Raw genomic sequence first — 23,224 nt, 5'->3', positions numbered from 1 at the left:
GCGGAGGTATTTATACTTTCTTGTATACCACTCGTTGCCTCAAATTCTCCTCCCACTCGTACCTCATGAGAAACTCTTGGATAAAACGGATCCAATGAGAAGAGACCGACACTCCCCCCTTCTGAAATAGCTGCAGTTTGACAACCCTGTAACTAACATTAACTCGGCATAGACCTACAGCACAGGACGCTGCAACCTGGATACCCAAATTATAATGTAAGGGCTCCGTCAGTTGTTTTAAACTTTGAGTGACTGCCAGTGCAGTGGCCCCCAAGCGACTCCCATAAGTAGGCTATAGCATACCCACCACGACCATGGTCCTCATCAGTCGAATAAATCAATGATAAAGAGATGTCATGGAACACATTAGAGAATTATGTTTAAGAGATAAGACTCTTATCTGGTCATTCCCGCGCGTAAAGGGAATCTCATTATTTTGTCATCCAATACTACCACCTTGTGGATGAAAAGCTTCCACAGTACCTTATCTAAATATTTTTTGTTTTACCTTTATTTAACTAGGCAAGTCAGTTAAGAACAAATTCTTATTTTCAATGACAGCCTGTCGTTCTGCCTTGTTCAGGGGTAGAACGACAGATTTTTACCTCGTCAGCTCGGGGTTGCGATATTGCAACCTTGCGGTTACTAGTCCAACGCTCTAACCACTAGGCTACCCTTACCTAAACTAACCTACTTTTTATATTGCGCTAACACGTGTCCTTTTTGCCCTTCATCACAAGAGAGCAAAACATGTCATATAATGTAACCAATGAACGCTGATATTACTTGGGGGTCTTATTAGCTTCGAAGTGGCATTGGCAAAAAATGACATGTTAGCGCTATATAAAAGTAGGTTATTTAAGGTAAGGTTCTGATTAAACATTTCAACCACAAGGTGGTAGTATTGGATTACAAAATAATTAGATGCCCTTTACGCGCGGGAATGACCAGAGATGCGCACTCTACTGCAGGCGCAACAGGTGTTGTTATTTTTTAAACTATAGCCTAGAACAGGTTAGACATTGTTGGAAATATTATTAGGCTATTTTTCAATATTTCTTGGGTGTATTTGCATTACGCATGGAGTTTGAACTGTTAGGTCATTAAGCCTAGTTACCTTGTACGATAATTCGTTTGTATAAGATTATAGCTTAATCAATCGATTAGTTATGCCGGATTAAGTCATATTAGTTTCACCTGAATCTATAACTAACACTGTACAATTGGCACTGTACCAAAAGGGTTACTTTAGTAGGCTACTTTGTGGTTGGCGATGAGTGTTCAACCCATTGCGTCAGAGACGCACTTTTGGTTCCGATAGTGGGAGGAGACAGTTCAGCTTGTGCCACATGTGATAATAATATTTAGAGCGCTACAAGTGGCTGCGGTTCAAAGCATAAACCAAGGGGTTAGACCATGTCCAATGAGCTTTTCCAAGGACCTCCCTACATTTCCGTTGACAGTTCCCGATGTTTATAAACATGACTCTAGACTGAGTCAAACTCACCAAGTCCAAAGAGCAGGCTGGCCTCAATAGTCTGGTTCAAGATGGGAATCGATCACATCGTTTGGTCTTTCATCCTTTGAGGACGCTCAACTGCGGCTCTGTGACACAGCGCACTGGATCACATGCAGACTTGGTACCACCAAGGCCAGTGGCGGATTTATCGATAAGTAATAGTTTTTGCATTGCAAAGATGACTATGTTTATTGGCTCTCTGTTTATTTTTATGGATGTCCTATTATATGCAAAAATGAACTATTGCATCGAAATTGATTTTTGCGTACCTGTTCGATTAGACCATAAACATTTAGAAAGACATACTATTCGACAGACGGAGGAGAGAAAGAATGACCGACTAGTTGTTTTTAAAATAACGTCTTTCAGTCAAGAATTTTATCTCAACCTTTTACCGGATTCTACATTTATTGCGCCCAACATCCCTCCTCACAGCGGCTCCTTAGCGTCAAATTCCTCTGCAACCACAGACCTGAGCCACTGCTTCTACTCTGGCGATGTCAATGCAGACCAGGAATCGTATGCTGCGCTGAGCCTCTGCAAAGGCTTACAAGGCGCATTTTCTTACCAGGGCATGGAATATTTCATCAATCAGCTTTCGAACGAGAGGGCAGGAAGTGTACATACAGTGAATACTGAGAGAAGAACCCACGTCATACGCCGCCGGGGACGCGACAGGGACTCCAGCGGCAATTCCACCACGAACAGGTGTGGAGTAGGACCTGGTTTGACCCAAAGCATTTCAGGGTCTTTTGAGAAATATAAACACATGAAAGGACTGGAGATGGACAACCTTACTGAAACTGTATTGAAGAGCCTGGGTAGATCCAAAAGGTTTGCCTCCATCCCTAGGTTTGTGGAGGTTCTTGTCGTGGCTGATGAGTCTATGGCCAAATTTCACGGGGATGACTTGAAACATTACCTGTTGACCCTGATGTCTGTTGCTGCGAAGCTGTACAAGCACCCCAGCATCATGAACTCCATAAACATAGTGGTAGTGGGCTTCATGGTGATCAACGAAGCAGAGAAAGGACCCAAGGTTTCCACCAATGCTGCCCTCACTCTACGCAGTTTCTGTTCTTGGCAGAAACATTTAAACAAATACAATGACAAGCACCCTGAATATTGGGACACCGCAGTCCTATTCACCAAACAGGTAAGGAGTGGTAAAATGCAGCCTGGTGTCAACTCTTTTTGATGTTTTCTTGCAGATTAGCTTTCATGCAATCATCAATTATTTCCATTTGGAGTAATTATCTCATTATGTAACCCAATACATTATCTGCAAATACAATACTAAGTGTTCTTTTATAGACACATCCCTGTGTGTTACATGCAGCCTGATAAGGCTGAGACAAGATGGGTTTGGGTGTCAATTCCTATTCAATTAATAAGGAAATAAACTAAAATTCCACTTCCAATTCAAATTTTTACTCAACGCAAAAATGAAAACATTGCTTGCAATTGCACAGCGGACAAGCATCACATCTGTCTTGACATCTTAAAAGTCCCCCTCCTTTTTCCTGTCATGAATCACGTTGCAGAAGATTTAGCATAAAGGTCCACACTATTAGGATCACTGAGTAAAAAACAGGCTCATGGAACAAGATTGAACCATATGAACAAAGATTGTTTCACATCTTTCAGGAAAGTGGGTATAGGCGGTCACCTATTTTTCCATCCCGACCATAGAGATAGATAGAGGACTCATCTTTATATCTGTGCCATTATAGCATCTGTGAAAGCATGGGCAGCCCAATTGAGGCTAAATCACATAGGAATCCCCACTCACTACTTTGACTACTTTAAATTGGCGGAAGCATGGTGGAAGCCCTCAATGGCACTGCCCATGCTAAAACTGCCTTTTGGTCACTAGAGGCCTCTATCCTTCTCTATGATCCCAACCTGAGTTGAGAAATGCCACAGGTAGAACAGGCCAGGCAGGATTTTCACTAGCTCTGGTCCAGGGCTTCAGAGCAGCTTGCTAACAGAAGGCTCAGTATTAGCACTAACGCCCTGGACCAGAGCTAGGATTTTACACACTCATATGGTAGAATGGGAAGTATCAATTTCTCTGTGATGATCCACTCACTTCCAGCTGTGAGCCTTTAGTCCTGCCTCTCAGCCTGGACTCAGCCAGTCTGTCTGTTTTCCATTAAGCCTAGCTTGGCTGGAAGCAATCTGATGCATTGGTTCTCTTTGAGTGCATAGCAACATGCATAACATTTCATTCTGAGACTGATTCTGTCCAACTGTGATCAAAGTGGTGTAAAATGATCCCACTTACATGGCGAAGATGCCTTGACCTATACAGTTACCCTGTGGGGATAAAGAGTGTTTATTGACTTTATTGGGGAGGGGGTTATTGAATTGAATATTGTAGGCTAGAGGCATGGTGTTAATGTGCTTGTATGAACAATGCAGTTGTATTGGATAAGAATTCTCAGACTCAAATCAAATAAACTTGTATTTGAAAGTGTTGTACAATGGCTAAGTACAATACCTTTTTTATCAGTGACATTGTCAGACAGACCCCTTGGCACGTGGCAGTGGAATTGTTCTTCTCTGACAGCTGTAACATTCCCTAAGCATCTTGCGGATTAAAGGGTTAGCTCACTGGGCCAGATTTTTTGCACATCAGAGAGAGACAGGGAGAGAGAGAGATAAAGAAATGGGCCCAACCAGAACAATGGACCAGATTGTTAGTGTTTTCTGCTTTAATATCTACCAAAAGATGGTGGATATGCAATGAAATAGCAACACACTTATACGGGTAAGACAAATTACATTACACACCTACACATCTCCCCATCTCATCACATTGTCCAGATGATTACATTTAATTTGTCTTCTGCAACAGGACTTGTGTGGAGCCACTACCTGTGACACCTTAGGCATGGCAGACGTGGGCACTATGTGTGATCCCAAGAGAAGCTGCTCTGTCATCGAGGATGACGGTCTCCCTTCGGCCTTCACCACTGCTCATGAACTGGGTGAGTGAAGATCACTTACTTGTGTATTATCGGTATCATTCAGATCAGATCTACCAGAACACTCTAAGAAAAAAGGGTTCCAAAAGGGTTCTCCGGCTGTCCCCATAGGAGAGCCCTTTTGGTTCCATGTAGAACCCTTTGTGGAAAGGGTTCTACATGTATATCAAAAGCGTTCCACCTAGAACCAAAAGGGTTTTACCTTGAACTAAAAATGGTTATTCTACAGGTTCCTCTAGTTAAATCTGTGTAGAGGAAAAGGGTTACAGAAGGATTTTAATGCCTTGAGTCCACTGAGTCATGGATTGTGTATGGGTGCCATTCAGAAGGTGAATGGGCAAGACAAATGATTTAAGTGGCATTGAATGGGGTATAGTAGTAGATGCCAGTCGCACCGGTTTGAGTCAAGAACTGCAACGATGCTGGGTTTCTCATGCTCAACAGTTTCCCGTGTGTATCAAGAATGGTCCACCACCCAAAGAACATCCAGCCAATTTGACACAATTGTGGGAAGTATTGGGGTCAACATGGGCCAGCATTCCTGTGGAATGTTTTCAACGCCTTGTAAAGTCCATGCCCCGATGAATTGTGGCTGTTCTGAGGGCAAAAGGGGGTGCAACTCAATATTAGAAAGGTTTGTATATAAATAACACACATGGAATCATGTAGGAACCAAAAAAGTGAAAAAACTAATCTAAATATATTTTGTATTTGAGATTCTTCAGTAGCCATCCTTTGCCTTGATGACAACGTTGCAAACTCTTGGCATTCTCTCAACCAGCTTCATGAGGTAGTCACCTGGAATGCATTTCAATTAGCAGGTATGCCTTGTTTAAAGTTAATTTGTGGAATTTCTTTTCTTAATGTGTTTGAGCCAATCAGTTGTGATGTGACAAGGTAGGGGGGAATACAGAAGATAGCCCAATTTGGTAAAAGACCAAGTCCATATTATGGCAAGAACAGCTCAAATAAGCAAAGAGAAATGACAGTCCATCATTACTTTAAGACATGAAGGTCAGTCAATGTGGAAAATTTCAAGAATTTTAGAAAGTTTCTTCAAGTGCAGTCGCAAAAACCATCAAGCGTTATGATGAAACTGGCTCTCATGAGGACTGCCACAGGAAAAGAAGACCCAGAGTTACCTCTGCTGCAGAGGATAAGTCCATTAGAGTTACCAGCCTCAGAAATTGCAGCCCAAATAAATGCTTCACAGAGTTCAAGTAACAGACACATCTCAACATCAACTGTTCAGAGGAGACTGCGTGAATCAGGCCTTCATGGTCGAATTGCTGCAAAGAAACCACAACTAAAGGACACCAATAATAAGAAGAGACTTGCTTGGGCCAAAAAACATGAGCAATGGAGATTAGACTGTTGTAAATCTGTCCTTTGGTCTGATGAGTGCAAATTGAGAATTTTGCCGTGTATTTGTGAGATGCAGAGTAGGTGAAAGGATGATCGCTGCATGTCTGGTTCCCACCGTGAAGCATGGAGGAGGTGTGATGGTGTGGGAGTGCTTTGCTGGTGACACTGTTTGTGATTTATTTAGAACTCAAGGCACACTTAACCAGCATGGCTACCACAGAATTCTGCAGCGATACACCATCCCATCTGGTTTGCATTTAGTGGGACTATCATTTGTTTTTCAACAGGACAATGACCCAACACACCTACAGGTTGTGTAAGGGCTATTTGACCAAAAAGGAGAGTGATGGAGGGCTGCATCAGATGACCTGGCCTCCACAATCCCCCAACCTCAACCCAATTGAGAGGACCGCAATTGAGTTGGACCGCAGAGTGAAGGAAAAGCAGCCAACAAGTGCTCAGCATATGTGGGAACTCCTTCAAGACTGTTGGAAAAGCATTCCAGGTGAAGCTGGTTGAGAGGATGCCAAGAGTGTGCAAAGCTGTCATCAAGGCAACGGGTGGCTACTTTGAAGAATCTCACATATAAAATATATTTTGATTTGTTTAACACTTTTTTGGTTACTACATGATTCCATATGTGCTATTTTATAGTTTTGATGTCTTCACTATTATTCTTCAATGTAGAAAATATTAAAAATAAAGAAAAAACAATGAATGAGTATGTGTGTCCAAACTTTTGACCGGTACTGTATATAAACAATATCTAAACAAATCCACACACTCTCACACACATTCCTAGAGTAGATTATACAGTATAAGCAGATCCAATGTAAGACAATGGAGAGTGAGGTATGTTACAGCATTCTCCCTCTTTCTCTCCCTCTCTCACATGTACACACATACCACAGTCTCCCATTCGCACGACACAGGGATTCTTTAGCTAAATAGCCCAGTACTGTACTGCCGACCATCACATTGTACAGCGCCATATTTTCCGTTCCATCCTACCCAGAGGGTTTTTCATTTTTTCATGGAATAGAAACACCATAATATTAATCAAATTAATTAAGCAAGTAACAGTCAAAAGTTTGGACACACCTACTCATTCCAGGATCTTTCTTTATTTTTACTATCGTTTACATTGTAGAATAATAGTGTAGATGTCACAACTATGAAATAACACATATGGAATCAGTTAAGAACAAATTGTTATTTACAAGGACAGCCTACTCCTTCCTCCCCATTGGGGGAATTGAACCCCGGTCTCCCGCGTGCCCTCCCCATCTCTGGTAATGCCAATATGGAAGACTATCGAATGCTTCTCAAAGATGCCCTCTGGAGGTCAAACTAGCACTAACTTGCATTAACAGAAAAAATGGCTGACAATTAAATTACATGCCACAGAATGCTGCAGCAGCACACAAGGTGTGCCGCAGTATGACACAACTTTTAAAGGAGGAACCACTGTAGACACACGCTTGCACACACACACACACACACACACACACACACACACACACACACACACACACACACACACACACACACACACACACACACACACACACACACACACACACACACACACACGCACACACACACACACACACACACAAACATCACATGGTGGGAAAGCCCAACCATTCTGAATTGATTTTCAAATACAGGTCTTTGAAGCTAATTATGTTTAGTCTGATGTCCTAACTGGTTTCTTTGATTGGTGAGAACTGTAGAATTGTTATTTTTGACCTTTTGCTGTGGAATAAGTGTGGGTCATTCATATTATGAATTTAATCACTTTTTGGCTGCACTCTTTTTGATTTGAATGACACCTTCCATACATGTTTGCCCATTGTAGAAGTGGTCAGAAAGTGCACAGAGATAAGTCATTTTGCTTACCCCACCCTACCTTGAGACATCCATGCTCACCCGTGTGTGTATGTATGTCTGTGGTATGTGTGTATACAAGTGTGCTTGTGAGAGAGGGAGAGAAAGAGGGAGAATTCTGTAGCAGGCCTCCCTCTCCATTGACTTGCACTGTATAATATACTCTAGGAGTGTGTGAGAGAGAGTGTGTGGATTTCTTTTATATTGTTTTTTCAAGTCCAGACCAGCTATATACCAACTATTATTAAGATCAGAACATGTTTAAAATCTCAGAAAGAAGGAAAACACTGTACAATGACTCTGCTTATAATCCTGCATATACTCAAATAGTGGTGCTTATATTTGTCCTGTTTCACTGCATGTACAAGAGGGTAACTTGTACAAGTGTGTTTTTTGTACATTCCAACTCTCCCTGAGACACTCAGAGAGCAGGGTCATGGTCAGGGATCAGCCATTATTGACACCGGTTAAGTGCCTTGTTCAAGGGCAGATCAACAGATTTTTCACCTTGCCGGCTTGGGGATTCAAACTAGCTACCCTTCGGTTACTGGCCCAACACTCTAAGCGCTAGGATACCTGCCCCCCTGTTTTCAGATAGATATATTGGTCCAGGCAATTTAATGCCAAAGAGTATTAAGATCTGATCATTTGACCCTGTTCCATTTGTGAAAATAGCGACAATTTTGCCGGCCGCCTACCATACTGTCATCTACATTATACGATAGTTATTTGTAAATACAGACCAGAGCCATGCAGAGAACCAACCATACACAGAATTCTGCATTTACAAACCAGAATAAAATGTGCTTGCTATTGTGACATCGTGGTGATTTGATCTATGGGGACAGCCGAAGAACCCTTATAGGTTTTAGATAGCGTGTGAAGACTAAATAATAATAATAATATATTTATTTTATATAGTGCTTTTCATCACACGTAGAATCAAAGTCGCTATTAAAAACAGAACAAACAAAAACGTTTGCAAAACAAATGTAGAGATCTGTCAGTACTTGGGTGATGGTCTTCCACAGTTTAAGATGACAGGAGGTTCATAAAGTTGTATCTTGAAAGGAGGGAGTATAGATGGAACAGCCAGGCAGGGAGGTAGAAACATCTGACAAACAGGCAACGGAGCTCTTCATTGGGCACCTCGTCGTCTTCAATGTTCACAGCTAATAAATAATATGTCAATGCCCAAGTAGACGTGTATGTTATTATGTTATTGCCAGAGTGAACATGTAAGCATTATGCATGTCTTGCACAAAAGATGATAGGTGTTGATGATGTCATGTGGTGTTAACTAATTCAATTGTAGTCTGTTGTTGTGGATGTACTGCACAGTTCATCAACCTCCGTAGAAATGAGATGATGTAAATTGGACCAAAGAGCATACATAATCCCTCAATGTGTGAACTGCCCTATGGGGTCCTTGATTCCCCACGTGCACGTGCATAATTTGATTGCCTATTCTAATCTGTCAGACATGGGTGGGGGAAAAAAGACCAGGCCCCATTGAAAACTCTTGAACTTTTCTCACCTTCTTCCTTTGATCCAGTGAAATGGGTGTCATTCTGTCCAACAGTCTCATTACCACTGAAGCCATTTTTGTCAAGGCTAGTATTATTAATGAGACAACAAGTGACAGTTGCGATTAAGTGTTTTCAGTCATCCATGTGGAGCTGTGAAAAGGGAGTAAAGCCTGAAAACAGATGGAGAAGTACTAGCAGATGTGAGGCCCCATTGAGAGGCAGTGGTTTAAGGTGCACATTTCTATGAACTAATTATACAATTTCCTTCAAGAAAGGACTGTCATATTTGACATCCATTTGTGAAGTCGTCATTTCCATGTGGGATGAGATGACTTGACTTGTTGTTGGAAACAAAGTCCTCAGTTCCATCTTACTGTTTTCCTTCCGCTGCCTGTGAATATTAAACTTCATATTGTGAAAAGGGGCTGGTTTGATATTTGGAGTGGGATGGAGTTCAAGTGAATAAATTACATTTCACAACATACTGTATAGGCCTACAACATATAGTATAATTGTATGCTATATGATTTAGAAGAGAAAAGTATGGCGATCCAACTTCAGTCCTGCCGTGAACAGATGCAGTGAAGAAGACTAGTAAATCTCCTTGACTGTCATTGTCCTCGTCCCAATGAATCTGGGATTATGTTCCACTGTCAGTGGTCTTCACTACGAACATAAGCAGCTGGTACCAGGTCAGGCTAGCGCCGTGAGCTACTGCAGGCTGAGCAAAACAAATGGACACTGCAAACTTAATAAAAGGGGAAAATATCTGCAACCAAACCACCACTCGACAGTAGCAAGATCTCAATGGCTTGTTGAGCAGAGAATGGGATTTTTCCTCTTTTTTAAATCATCCTCTAATTAGGACATGGGTGTCAAACTCATTCCATGGAGGGCCTGGTGTCTGCAGGTTCTAGTTTTTTCCTTTCAATTAAGACCTAGACAACCAGGTGAGGGGAGTTCCTTTGTAATTAGTGACCTTTATTCCTCAATTAAATACAAAGGAGGTGCGAAAACCCGCAGAAACTCGGCCCTCCATGGAATGAGCTTGACACGTGAATTAGTACATTATTGGAATTTGTTGATAATGATTGACATTGATTAAAATGACGATGATGATGATGATGAGATGATGATGAAATGAACCTGGTACTCTCAAACCAATGTTCTGTATTTTCAGATTTTCTAGTCATTCTGGTCATATTTCCTCCCTGTGCTATTTCTTCTGTCCTTCAGGCCATGTCTTCAACATGCCCCATGACAATGTGAACGCCTGCAATGAGGTGTTTGGGAAGCTCAAGGACAACCACATGATGTCCCCCACGCTGATCCAGATCGACCGTGCCAACCCCTGGTCTGTGTGCAGTGCAGCCATCATTACAGACTTCCTGGACAGAGGCCACGGTCAGTCAGCCCCTCAGCTCGGTCTCTGTCAATTGGAGCTGTCATACAATGTGCATGCATGTGCGTGTGAGTGTGAGTTCTGCCTGTGTAAATTATAGCTGTCATACAAATGTATATATGCCCCCCCCCTTTGAAAAACATCAGACTTTGTTCTCACCCTTGCAGCAAATCTAAACAGTTCTCACTATTGGAGTTCTTGAATGGGGCAATGCAATTAGAAGCAATGGCATTGGAGTTCATGGGCCTCTCATGTCAAATACTGTCCCTGTTCAACATCTGCATTAGCTGACTGTGACATATAACGAGCTCCAATGCTTGTTTAATGTTTAAAAAAGAGTCGTTTTTTTTGCACAGGTATTTGCACTTATTTGGGCTGGAAATTATGACAATGTAATGGTTTACAAAAAGCTTTGCACGGCTGATATCTTGACTCTGTGGTTGTTTTTCTTCGAAAGGGGACTGTCTTCTGGATCAGCCCCAAAAACGTCTGGCTCTGCCTGAGAGCCTCCCAGGCACCAACTACAGCCTCCACCGCCAGTGTGAGCTGGCCTTCGGTACGGGCTCCAAGCCCTGTCCCTACATGCAGCACTGCTCCAAGCTGTGGTGCACGGGCAAGGCCAGAGGCCAGCTGGTCTGCCAGACACGTCATTTCCCCTGGGCCGATGGCACCAGCTGTGGCAACAGTAAGCTCTGCTTCCGAGGGGTGTGCACCGACAAGAACAATATCAATAAGACCAAGGTGAGCACACTCACTGTCAGTGTTCTGATCTGCTTAGTTAGTACTATTGATATAGATGTTGATAGAGACTGATCTCACAATGAATACAATGATTTCACAGTCTAACAACAATAAAACATCTATATCTTTGTAATAATATGTACTGTAAACTATATTTCTGAATGTACACTAAAATGTTACTATTGGTTCTACGTGTAATTTAGAGTACAGGTTCTAAATGTGTAGTTCTCCTACAGGTGGACGGTGGATGGGGGACGTGGGGTGTGTATGGGTCGTGTTCCAGAACCTGTGGGGGAGGAGTTCAGCTGGCCAAAAGAGACTGTAACAACCCTGTTCCAGAATATGGGGGGAAATACTGCCAAGGACTCCGTGTGAAGCATCGCTCCTGCTATTTGGACGCATGCCCAGAATCAGGTAGAACTCATTGTGAAGTTTTAAATAATCCTTAATTATATTATTTCGAAAAATGCATTTTGCTTCCTTACCACAAGAAATAAGATTTGCTGATACGCTAATGTAAAAATACGTGTGAAACAAAGGTCCCACTTTAAAATTACAATTTGAAATGTTAAAGAAAGCCATTAGTACATGATAAAGCTTATACAGAAGCTTCAGAAATCATTCATAAGCAAACGTCATGTTGTATGAACAGTGGGAAAAGGTAATGTCACATTTGGCAATGCACCAGATGTAATCAACACGTTTCACTGCACCTATCCGACAATATTTAATTGTAAAAAAAATTGTCAAGCATGTATGTAGTGCTCATGAAGACTTTTTGAATTTCCTAAAGCCTTTATAAGTTGCTTCATTAAAGGATGATCCACATGTTTTTTTACAGATGTGTACTCGTATGGATCCACGTTACTAATAAGCATACAATCCATAGGCAAAAGCTTCCGTGAGGAGCAGTGCGAGGCGTTCAACGGATTCAGCCTCAACACCAATAGGCTCTCAGCGTCTGTGGTGTGGGTCCCCAAATATTCTGGAGTGTCACCCAAGGACAAGTGCAAGCTCATCTGCAGGGCCAATGGAACAGGCTACTTCTATGTCCTTGCTCCAAAGGTGAGTACCTGCAGACTGCAGTAGCAACCTGCTGAAGAATGTTGAGAAAGGCTGTGGAGAAATACACTTCTCCAAACGGTAACACTTTACTTGACACCCAGTGTCGTAATATGTCATAACAGCTGACCTAACTTGTCATAACCTGTCATAATATGGTCATAACACTGTCATTACACATATTTACACCTGTTGTCACATATATTGTGTTATTTTATGGCTGGTTATGACACCTACATGAGACTGTCAAAACTCACATTTATTCAAATGTGGTTTTTTTACCCTGCCAAGAAGTTTCCATTCATTTGAAAGTTTGTTTCTGTAATCCTTTGTTGGAATTAATTCTTTATAGTCATGTTTTTTCATCATATTTAAAAAAATATATATATATAAAATGCACTGTTATGACATATTATGACATCGTTATGATGCTGGGTGTCAAGTAAAGTGTTACCCAACAAACACTGTCTGTCTCACATTTGGTGATCTAATGACAGGTGGCACTGTTAATGAAGAGTTAAACGCAATGTTGTAGGCTACAACCATTGTAACCAAACTAAGGCATAAGTCATGTTGTCTCTGAAGAGTGTGAAGAAGAATGGCAGTCAGAAACTTGATTACAGTATCTATCTCTCTGATATAGGGAAGTGTAGAGTGAGAGAGGGCAGAGGTACCAGTCATGGCAAAGAGAGAGAGAGACAGAGAGAATGTGAGAGAGAGAGATAGAGAAAGAGAGAAAGATAAAGAGAGGATGTGAGAGAGAGAATGTGTGAGAGAGAGAGAGAGAGAGAGGGAGAGAGAGAGAGAGAGAGAGAGAGAGAGAGAGAGAGAGAGAGAGAGAGAGAGAGAGAGAGAGAGAGAGAGAAAGTGAGAGCGAGAATGTGAGAGAGGTTCCAGTCCTGGGCAAAAGAGAGAGAGAGAAAGAGAAAGAGAGGGAGAGGGAGACTGTGTTGTTTACAGCTGTTGTATGTCGGCAAGTATTTACACAACCAACTAACCAACCAAGCAGGGTGTAAACTTGGCAGTAGAAAGCCTAAACAGTATATTGGACCTTTCAGCTTCCTTATCAAATCTAAAAATCTTAAAATCAAATATTAAAGACTACCAGAACCCACTGTATTCTCCAATTACATTGAATGAACTACATTACAAAATACAAACCCTCCAACCCAAAAAGGCATGTTGTGTTGATGGTATCCCAAATGAAATGATAAAATATACAGGCCACAAATTTCAATTGGCTATACTTAAACTCTTTAACATCATCCACAGCTCTGGCATCTTCCCCAATATTTGGAACCAAGGACTGATCACCCCAATCCACAAAAGTAGAAACAAATTTGATGCCAATAACTACTGTGGGATATGCATCAACAGCAATCTTGGGAAAATCCTCTACATTATCATTAACAGCAGACTTGTACATTTCCACAGTGAAAACAATGTAATGGCAAATGTCAAATTGTCTTTTTACCAAATTACCATACGACAGACCACGTATTCACCTTGCACACCCTAATTGACAAAGAAACCAAAACAAATTCAAAGTCTTCTCACGCTTTGTTGATTTAAAAAAAGCATTTGACTCAATTTGGCATGAGGGTTTGCTATACAAATTGATGGAAAGCGGTTTTGGGAAAACATACAATGTAATAAAATCCATGTACACAAACAAAAGACACTCACACAAAGCTGTGAACGATCTGCGAGACAAGGCAAGAAAGGCCTTCTACGCCATCAAAGGAACATAACATTCGACATCCCATCTGGCAAAAAATACTTGAATTAGTTATAGAACCCATTGCCCTTTATGGTTGTGAGGTCTGGGGTCCGCTCACCAAGCAAGAATTCACAAAATGGGACAAACACCAAATTGAGACTCTGCATGCAGAATTCTGCAAAAACATCCTCTGTGTACAACGTCAAACACCAAAGAACGCATGTAGAGCAGAATTAGGCCGATACCCACTAATTATCAAAATCCAGAAAAGAGACGTTAAATTCTACAACCACCTAAAAGGAAGCGATTTCCAAACTTTCCATAACAAAGCCATGACCTACAGAGAGATTAACCTAGAGAAGAGTCCCTTAAGCAAGCTGGTCCTGTTCACAAACACAAACAGACCCCACAGAGCCCCAGGACAGCAATAGCAACACAATTAGACCCAACCAAATCATGAGAAAACAAAAAGATAATTACTTAAAACAATTGAAAGAATTTACCAAAAAACGGAGAAAACTGGAATGCTATTTGGCCCTAAACAGAGAGTACACAGTGGCAGAATACCGGAACACTGTGACTGACCCAAAATTAAGGAAAGCTTTGACTATGTACAGACTCAGTGAGCATGGCCTTGCTATTGAGAGAGGCTGCCGTAGACAGACCTGGCTCTCAAAAGAAAACAGGCTATGTGCACACTGCCCACAAAATGAGGTGGAAACTGAGTTTCACTTTCTAACCAAATGTACAGTATGACCATATTAGAGACACATATTTCCCTCAGTTTACACAGACCCACAAAGAATTCCAAAACAAGTCAAATTTTGATAAAATCTCATATATATTGGGTGAAATACCACAGCGTGCCATCAAGATTTACCACAGTGTGCCATCAAGCAACAACATTTGTGACCTGTTGCCACAAGGGCAACCAGTGAAGAACAAACACCATTGTAAATACAACCCATATTTATCTTTATTAATTTTCCCTTTTGTACTTTAACTATTTGCACATAATTTTAACACGGTACATAGCCATAATATGACATTTGAAATGTGTCTATTCCTTTGAAACTTGTGACTTAATGTTTACTGTTAATTTTTGATTGATTACTTTTGTTTATTATCTATTTCACTTGCTTTGGCAATGTAAACATATGTTTTCCATGCCAATAAATCCCTTTTAACTGAATTTAATTGAGAGAGAGAGAGCGAGAGCGAGAGAGAGAGCGAGAGACAGAGAGAGAGAGCAAGAGAGAGAGAAAGAGAGAGAGACTGTATGGACTGTATCGTTTACAGCTGTTGTATGTCGGCAAGTATTTACACAACCAACCAACCAAACAAGCTTTTATAGCAATACATACCAGACCTCTCTTTCCCTTTGAGCACTCTGATATTTATACTTGCTTGTTTGCTGTTCTGTCCTTAGATGGTCCAGATAGTTGCTGGATAGAAAAGTGTGGATCCATTTGTGGTCTTTTAGAATGGAATCTCTCTCTAACAATTACAATATCTAACAATTACTCCAATCAGAATTGGATCAGAAATGGATCACTGTCCTCTGGATGCAAAGTATTGCTGTTTTCCCAATTTCTGCAGAGCGTATTGTATTGCATTGACATGAGCGATTTTTCAATAATTCCCGGTTGCAAGGGTTTGTGATTAAAGAACAGAGCAGTGTAACCGCGTCTGCACATATTGATATTCCTTACTGATTTTGGAGTTATTTGCAGTTATAACATGATTTTTGGTCAGCAAACAGAATTCGTACTGTCATGGAAGTCCTGGAAAAGGCATGGTGTGTGCATCACCTGCATGTGGGCTCCCGAGTGGTGCAGTGGTCTAAGCCACTGCTTCTCAGTGCTAGAGGCTGTGTCACAACTGGCCATGATTGGGAGTCCCATAGGGCGGTGCACAATTGGCCCAGCGTCGTCCGGGTTAGGGTTTAGCCAGGGTAGGCTGTCATGGTAAATAAGAATTTCTTCTAACTGACTTGCCTAGTTAAATAAAGGTTAAATAAAAAATGTAAATGTGTGCCAGTGAGAGACCCTAGCTGTCACGAGTTCCCAGGATCAGTAGAGAGGCAGAGTCAATTGCAGGAGACAGAGGTCCGGTAGATCGTAGTGTTTAATAACAATCCGGAAAACACAAGAAGCCGAAAGGCACAGAGCGCACACAATAATCAAAGAGGGAAACATGTTCCCAAAACAAATGACACATGGGGCGCAGCCCGGTCAATAATAGAAAATAGGGAGCAGTGCTCACTAACGTCTATACTGAAATGACATAAAACAATCCCGCACGAAATCCTGAACTGAAAAGACACACTAAATACCACCCCCACTAATGACAGACAAGAAACAGGTGCGGAAAAGACAGACAAAACCAAAAGACACAGAAACATGGATCGGTGGCAGCTAGTAGGCCGGCGACGATGACCGCCGAGCGCCGCCCGACCGAGGGGCGCCACCTTCTGTGGATACTGTGACACTAGCCTATAAAATAATGATAGCCTGTAGTCTAACTAGATAGCCAATTCACCACATATCGTGTAGCCTGGCTAGTTATGTTGATAGTTAATGATTTAGCTATTAGCATGTATTATGTCTTTGTCTAGTCCGATGTCCCTAAAAACTTTCCACTGGCACACTGCAAATGGCCGACATGCAGTTGATGAATGGGTGACTTAATAAACCAATGCTTCATACTCCGGTTGTAAAACCATCTCTGCAGCGCTGAGTATTGGGAGCTGAAAAAAAGTTATCTGACTGTCACGGTCGTAGTAATGGATGGACCAAGGCGCAGCGGGTATGTGAATGCTCATTTTATTTAACACGAAAAACAGACGACAAACAGCCTTGTAGGCTCACACAGCCGTACAAAGAACAATCTCCCACAAACCCCAAAACAAACATACGCCTAATTATAGGACCTTCAATCAGAGGCAACCATAGACAGCTGCCTCCAACTGAAGGCCCCAACACCAATTAGCAAAACATAGAAATACAAACGACTAGACAGAACATAGAAATACACTAACATAGAACAATAACCAAAACCCCCGGAATACATAAATCTAACACCCCTCTACATAACCAACCACCCCGAACCATATAAAACAAATACCCCCTGCCACGTCCTGACCAAACTCAAATAACCCCTTTACTGGTGTAACGGCTGTCGGGAGAGAGAGTAGACCAAGGCGCAGCGGAGTTAGTGTTCATCATGATTGTATTTAATTAACGTAAGAACACTATACAAAAACAAGATAACCGACAGCAAAACAGTCCTGTTCGGAAATGATCTAAACAGAAACAATTACCCACAAAACCCCAACGGAAAAACAGGCACTTATGTGTGACTCCCAATCAGCAACAACCAACAACAGCTGTGCCTGTTTGGAAGCCACATGGCCAAAATCAATGAAACAGACAACATAGAAAATGAACATAGAACGCCCACCCAATGTAACACCCTGGCCTAACCAAAATAAAGAACAAAACCCCCTCTCTATGGCCAGGGCGTTACAACTGGTCAGGACGTGACACTGACACCATTGGAATGCTGGCATTCCCATCTATTCAACATTGGCCATGTCATTCTGACAACTTTAAAATATATTCTTAGAATTAACAAATCTCTCCCATGCAGTCAATAGATATCCCCTGAAACTTGAATGTTTTTGCCTTAGGTTTATAGATAAACATGTCTTAGTTAGCTACCTTTGAAGTACCCTAATTTAGCCATTTGCCACCTGATTCATTGAATGAGGAAATTATTTTATAAAGACATAAAAAGTATTTGGTTGTAAATGTTGGCCAGTGTTGCAATCATCCTCAAGGAGAGACTTAAAGGCCAGTGCAGTCAAAATTCTGTTTTCCTGTGTTTTATATCATATTGTAGAACTGCTGATGAAACTAGCACTGTAAAAGTGTGGAAAATGGATCAGTGTTATTTCCTGACAGTTGCTGGTTGAAAATACACTCTACACAGGACCTTCTAATCAGCAGGTTTTCTTTGGCAGGAGTATCGGCTTTCCATGGTGACGTCACCATGCGATTCATTGGTTAATAGAAAAGTAACAAAAAGAGTTCTAAAACTCTCTGCCAATACCAGCTAGTTTTCAGTTTTCCCATCCCCATTCAGACCACTCCCAGATAGTCCTAGCAAAATTCTTGCTTGAAATATTGTTTATTGCTAAAAAGCAGCTTTTGCCCATTTTAATGGAAATCTATTACAGTAAGGTCCTTAATTGTTACACAGAAATGATTTGATATTGATATAAAATGGCTGCATTGGGCCTTTAAAGGGGCAGTGTTGTATTTTGAGACAGTCTTGAATCTGCAAAGAAGCCAAAAGGCAGAGGGTTGCCTACATTTTTGTCTGATTTTCTGTATGCTAATAGGCATAATAATGATAATAATACATTTCATTTTGTAAAGTGGTTCCTTGCGTCATACTACACTATTTCCAGTTACCTTTTTGGCGCATTGTGTTACAGACCAAGTGACTTGAGCTTTCGGACAAGTAAAAAATGTGTTCTACTTTTCTGAAGGAAAAGTTAGTGTCAAGCTCACACTCACACTCTCTCTCTCTCTCTCACACACACACACACACACACACACACACACATGCACTCTTTCTCTCGCTTCCTTTTTCTCTCACAAATATATTTCCCTATTCACACCTACAGGTGGTTGACGGAACACCCTGTTCTCCTGACACCTCTGCAGTGTGTGTCCAAGGGAAATGTATCAAGGCGGGCTGTGACGGCAAGCTCAGCTCCAATAAGAGGTATGACAAGTGTGGTGTGTGTGGAGGGGACAACCAAAGATGCAAGAAAGTGTCCGGATTGTTCACCAAACCCATGTAAGTGACCAGCACTTACAGTGCATGCAAGAATCTACTACTTTATTGTACCATACTTTATGTCACCATACTTTATATCACCATACTTTATGTCATCATACTTTATGTCAGCATACTTTATGTCATCATACTTTATTGCAGCATACTTTATGTCATCATACTTTATGTCAGCATACTTTATGTCATCATACTTTATTGCAGCATACTTTATGTCATCATACTTTATGTCAGCATACTTTATGTCATCATACTTTATGTCAGCATACTTTATGTCAGCATACTTTATGTCATCATACTTTATGTCAGCATACTTTATATCACCATACTTTATGTCATCATACTTTATGTCAGCATACTTTATGTCATCATACTTTATGTCAGCATACTTTATGTCATCATACTTTATTGCAGCATACTTTATGTCATCATACTTTATGTCAGCATACTTTATGTCACCATACTTTATGTCATCATACTTTATGTCAGCATACTTTATGTCATCATACTTTATTGCAGCATACTTTATGTCAGCATACTTTATTGCAGCATACTTTATGTCAGCATACTTTATGTCATCATACTTTATGTCATCATACTTTGTCATCATACTTTGTCAGCATACTTTATGTAACCATACTTTATGTCACCATACTTTATTGCAGCATACTTCATGTCAGCATACTTTATGTCATCATACTTTATGTCATCATACTTTATGTCATCATACTTTATGTCACCATACTTTATGTCAGCATACTTTATGTCATCATACTTTATGTCATCATACTTTATGTCAGCATACTTTATGTCATCATACTTTATGTCATCATACTTTATGTCATCATACTTTATGTCACCATAATTTTTTCAGACATGGCTACAACTTTGTGGTGATGTTGCCTGTGGGAGCGTCCAACATCGACATCCGGCAGCGTGGCTACAGAGGCTTGGTTAACGATGACAACTACCTAGCGGTGAAGAACCGACATGGCAAATACCTTCTGAACGGGAACTACGTGGTGTCAGCGGTGGAGCGGGACATCATTGTGAAGGGCAGCCTGCTGCGCTACAGCGGCACTACTAGTGCTGTGGAGATCCTCCAGGCCACCAGGCCTCTCCAGGAAGCACTTACCGTAGAGGTCCTCTCGGTGGGGAAGATGACCCCGCCCCGGGTCCGATACTCCTTCTACCTGGGCCGGGAGAACCACAAGGACGAGAACATCCTGAAGAAAATGGAGAGGAGCCACTCGCAGAACAGCGTCCTGATGGACAGCAACAAGGTGAAGCTGAAGGAGTCGTCGCACAAGTCCATGCCCCCGAACATCTGGTCGACAGGGGCATGGGAAGAGTGCACCGTGACCTGTGGGAACGGGCTCCAGAGTAGACTGGTTCAGTGTACGGACCCAGAGGGCAAAACAGCCACGGACTGTGACAGCTTACAGAGGCCGGGTGCCACCAGGGTATGTGGGGACCCCTGTCCCATGTGGGACATAGGCCAGTGGTCTTTGTGCTCCAAGACATGTGGGAGGGGCTTCAAACGGCGGCCGCTGCGTTGCACCACTCAGACTGGCATGCACCTACCCAGAGAGCACTGCTCTGGCATGAAGAAGCCACAGGAACTAGATTTCTGCACAGTGCAGCCGTGTTAGAGAAGTTCTATGTCTGCTGATTCTTTGTGTTGTTCCAGTGATGCTCTTGAAAAGAAAACCCATTCGCTGTCCTATTTGGTTCTGACAAACTCCCATAGTGCATGGCATTGTTGTGATGACAAAATGGTATTTGAAACAGCTAAGGGAAAGAAAGGGGTAGAGGTACAAACTGTGGGACCATTTCAGTTGAGTTGGAGTTACTGGCAGTGCCCGAATACTCGTACTTGTGTCCTAAGTAGTAGGGTTTTTGAGTATGCGAAAATATAATGTTTTACTGTATGGGAAATTTCTAATATTGAGTGTTTTAATGCCAGGACTTCTTTTGGCTTTTAATCTAATATGAATTCGCTGTACACTATTGAGGAAGATTATCGTGTTTATTAGATCCACGTGAGTTTGACAACAGCTGCTAATCAGAAAAGGGGAAGGGCTGTACCAAAATGAATGAAAGGCAGGGAACAACCCATTAGAAGACACCCTCTCAGTAGGGAGGAGCCTAGTATGTTGATATCTGTTGGTTACTGCAAATATTTTTAACAAAACAGTGTGTTCTAAACAGTATGTAGTAAGGTTAATACATCGTTTATTCTTTTAGTGGGCAGTAGGGAAGAACGATTTTTGGACACAGCCACAGCCATTCTACCTCTAGTGAGACAAAGAGTAAAACACACATGCACACACAGCACCGGTCTAGGTACAGTCTATATACAGGAGGTCTATAGACTTACCGTATTTGACACAAGAGACTCAATCAACTTCAAATCAGCCACTGGATTATGGAGCAGTATGTTTGCTATCTTGATTTATTGAAATCTGGAACAGTGAACATCTTTCATCTGTGATTCACCATCCCCATTTTTTCCAGTAATAATCTTAATGAAATGTGAAATGCAGTACTGTATCTGCAAAATATAAGACCTGTTTGGTCCATGCACTAGTTTCAAATGATATTTTTGTATTTACAATGGAATTTTATTAATATTGTTCATTGTTAATCTATTAGGTACATTGACATAAATTAAATATCCTTTTAAAAAATAAAATAAAAATTACACTTGTAATCTGAACAATTTGCTAAAGTCTTGTTAAAACCCTACAATATACCTTTATCAGTTTCCATGATTAAACAGTTGATAGTAATATTTCTCATATGATAATTAAAAATTGTTAATGAAATATCCTATACACTTGAAAAGATTATCAGCAATTGGCAATTATAAAAGCAATTATGAATCGGATTTTAATCAATCCAGTGATGCAATAAAGCAAATTTGGCCAAACAATGAAATATTTTAAGAGAAAGAAACAATATATGTATATATAGACATAGAGAATCAAACGCACTGTATGTACTATATAACTAATGATTCGTTTCAAGAAATAATGTACTTGTATTGTGCAATGCATAATTTTCCTCTTAATGTTGTGTCTTGAACAGTGCAAATTTCACAAAGCTCAGATTGTATTCATGTTTTCGCCAAAGATACTTGGATACTGAATAGGAGGAAAGCCTTTGTACTGCAAGAGACAAATCTCAGATTCACTACGTGAACTTGACATAGCATAGCTTTCTTACCTCTTGCAGTAGAGTGGATGCTGATATTCTTCCTTGTCCCCTTTTGCATGATGGTCATTTGAGAATTTGAGTTTCAAGTAAATACTATTAGTTACAGTGTGTTCAGTTCAGCTATTTCAATGCAATGCTGGTAAATTATCATAGGAACTTTACAAGACCATGTCACATCATCAGCAATGAAATTTCTGAAACTTTGTCCTCTCTACTGACTTTTCTAATAAAGCCTGTGTTACATTATTATGTCATAATAATTGTTTTATTACAATGCATAGGAAAGTGACAAAAGGCATTTTGTTTTGCTCTACATTCCAATGAAAAGGTACTTTCCTAGCATAGAATCCACTCCCATGATACAACTCTGTTGTTTATTTTGACAGTCTTGGTTCGGAGGAACCACATCTTCCATCTAAAAGATGGTTCCTGTATTCTTTGGAATTGTAATTATTTCATTTTTTTTGCATTATGTGCAGCAAAAGACTTGTTCTTTCATCAGCTGCATTTGTATACTATGTATACATTCATCTGTGCACAAATAAATAACACGTGAATATTGTGTTCTTTGTGTTCATCACTTGTATTTAATGTCAATGATGTGGAGACAAGTAGTCAGATGACTCCCACTCTCCACTTCTGGGAATTACATACAGTAGGGAGCAGTAGCAACCAATGACCAATTTTCATGCAGCGCAACACAAAAGTTGTCCAATGGTTGTTACAAAGTAGCAATGGCATGTTGAGGCCCGCAACTTTGAGTCAACATTGAACAATGTTGTGTGGTAGTGATGTATTTGCTGGCTAGCTACTGTATGACAGCCTGCAAACTTTCTTAGATTTGCCAAAAAGTTGACAGATGTGTGGAAGTTGTTAGCTCTTTAACTGTAATAACGCATACTCCTATGACCACTATCTTAA

The 23,224-nt window shown here is 41.0% G+C and overlaps 1 protein-coding gene across 1 annotated transcript; it reads left to right on the top strand.

Moving 5' to 3' along the window:
- Positions 1–1,331: 1,331 nt before the first annotated feature.
- adamts15b (ADAM metallopeptidase with thrombospondin type 1 motif, 15b) lies at positions 1,332–22,867 on the top strand. Its single transcript, XM_029772854.1, has 8 exons — positions 1,332–2,675; positions 4,380–4,512; positions 10,530–10,697; positions 11,153–11,436; positions 11,673–11,850; positions 12,326–12,501; positions 18,912–19,087; positions 19,959–22,867. Exons 1-8 carry the CDS (start codon positions 1,698–1,700, stop codon positions 20,734–20,736), a joined length of 2,871 nt encoding a protein of 956 aa, XP_029628714.1. The 5' UTR covers positions 1,332–1,697; the 3' UTR covers positions 20,737–22,867.
- Positions 22,868–23,224: the final 357 nt, after the last annotated feature.

This window comes from Salmo trutta, chromosome 13 (assembly GCF_901001165.1).
Source record: "Salmo trutta chromosome 13, fSalTru1.1, whole genome shotgun sequence".
In the NCBI taxonomy this organism is placed as follows: Eukaryota; Metazoa; Chordata; class Actinopteri; order Salmoniformes; family Salmonidae; genus Salmo; species Salmo trutta.
Note: the sequence above shows the minus strand (reverse complement) of the source record. Positions and strands in the feature narration are given on the sequence as shown.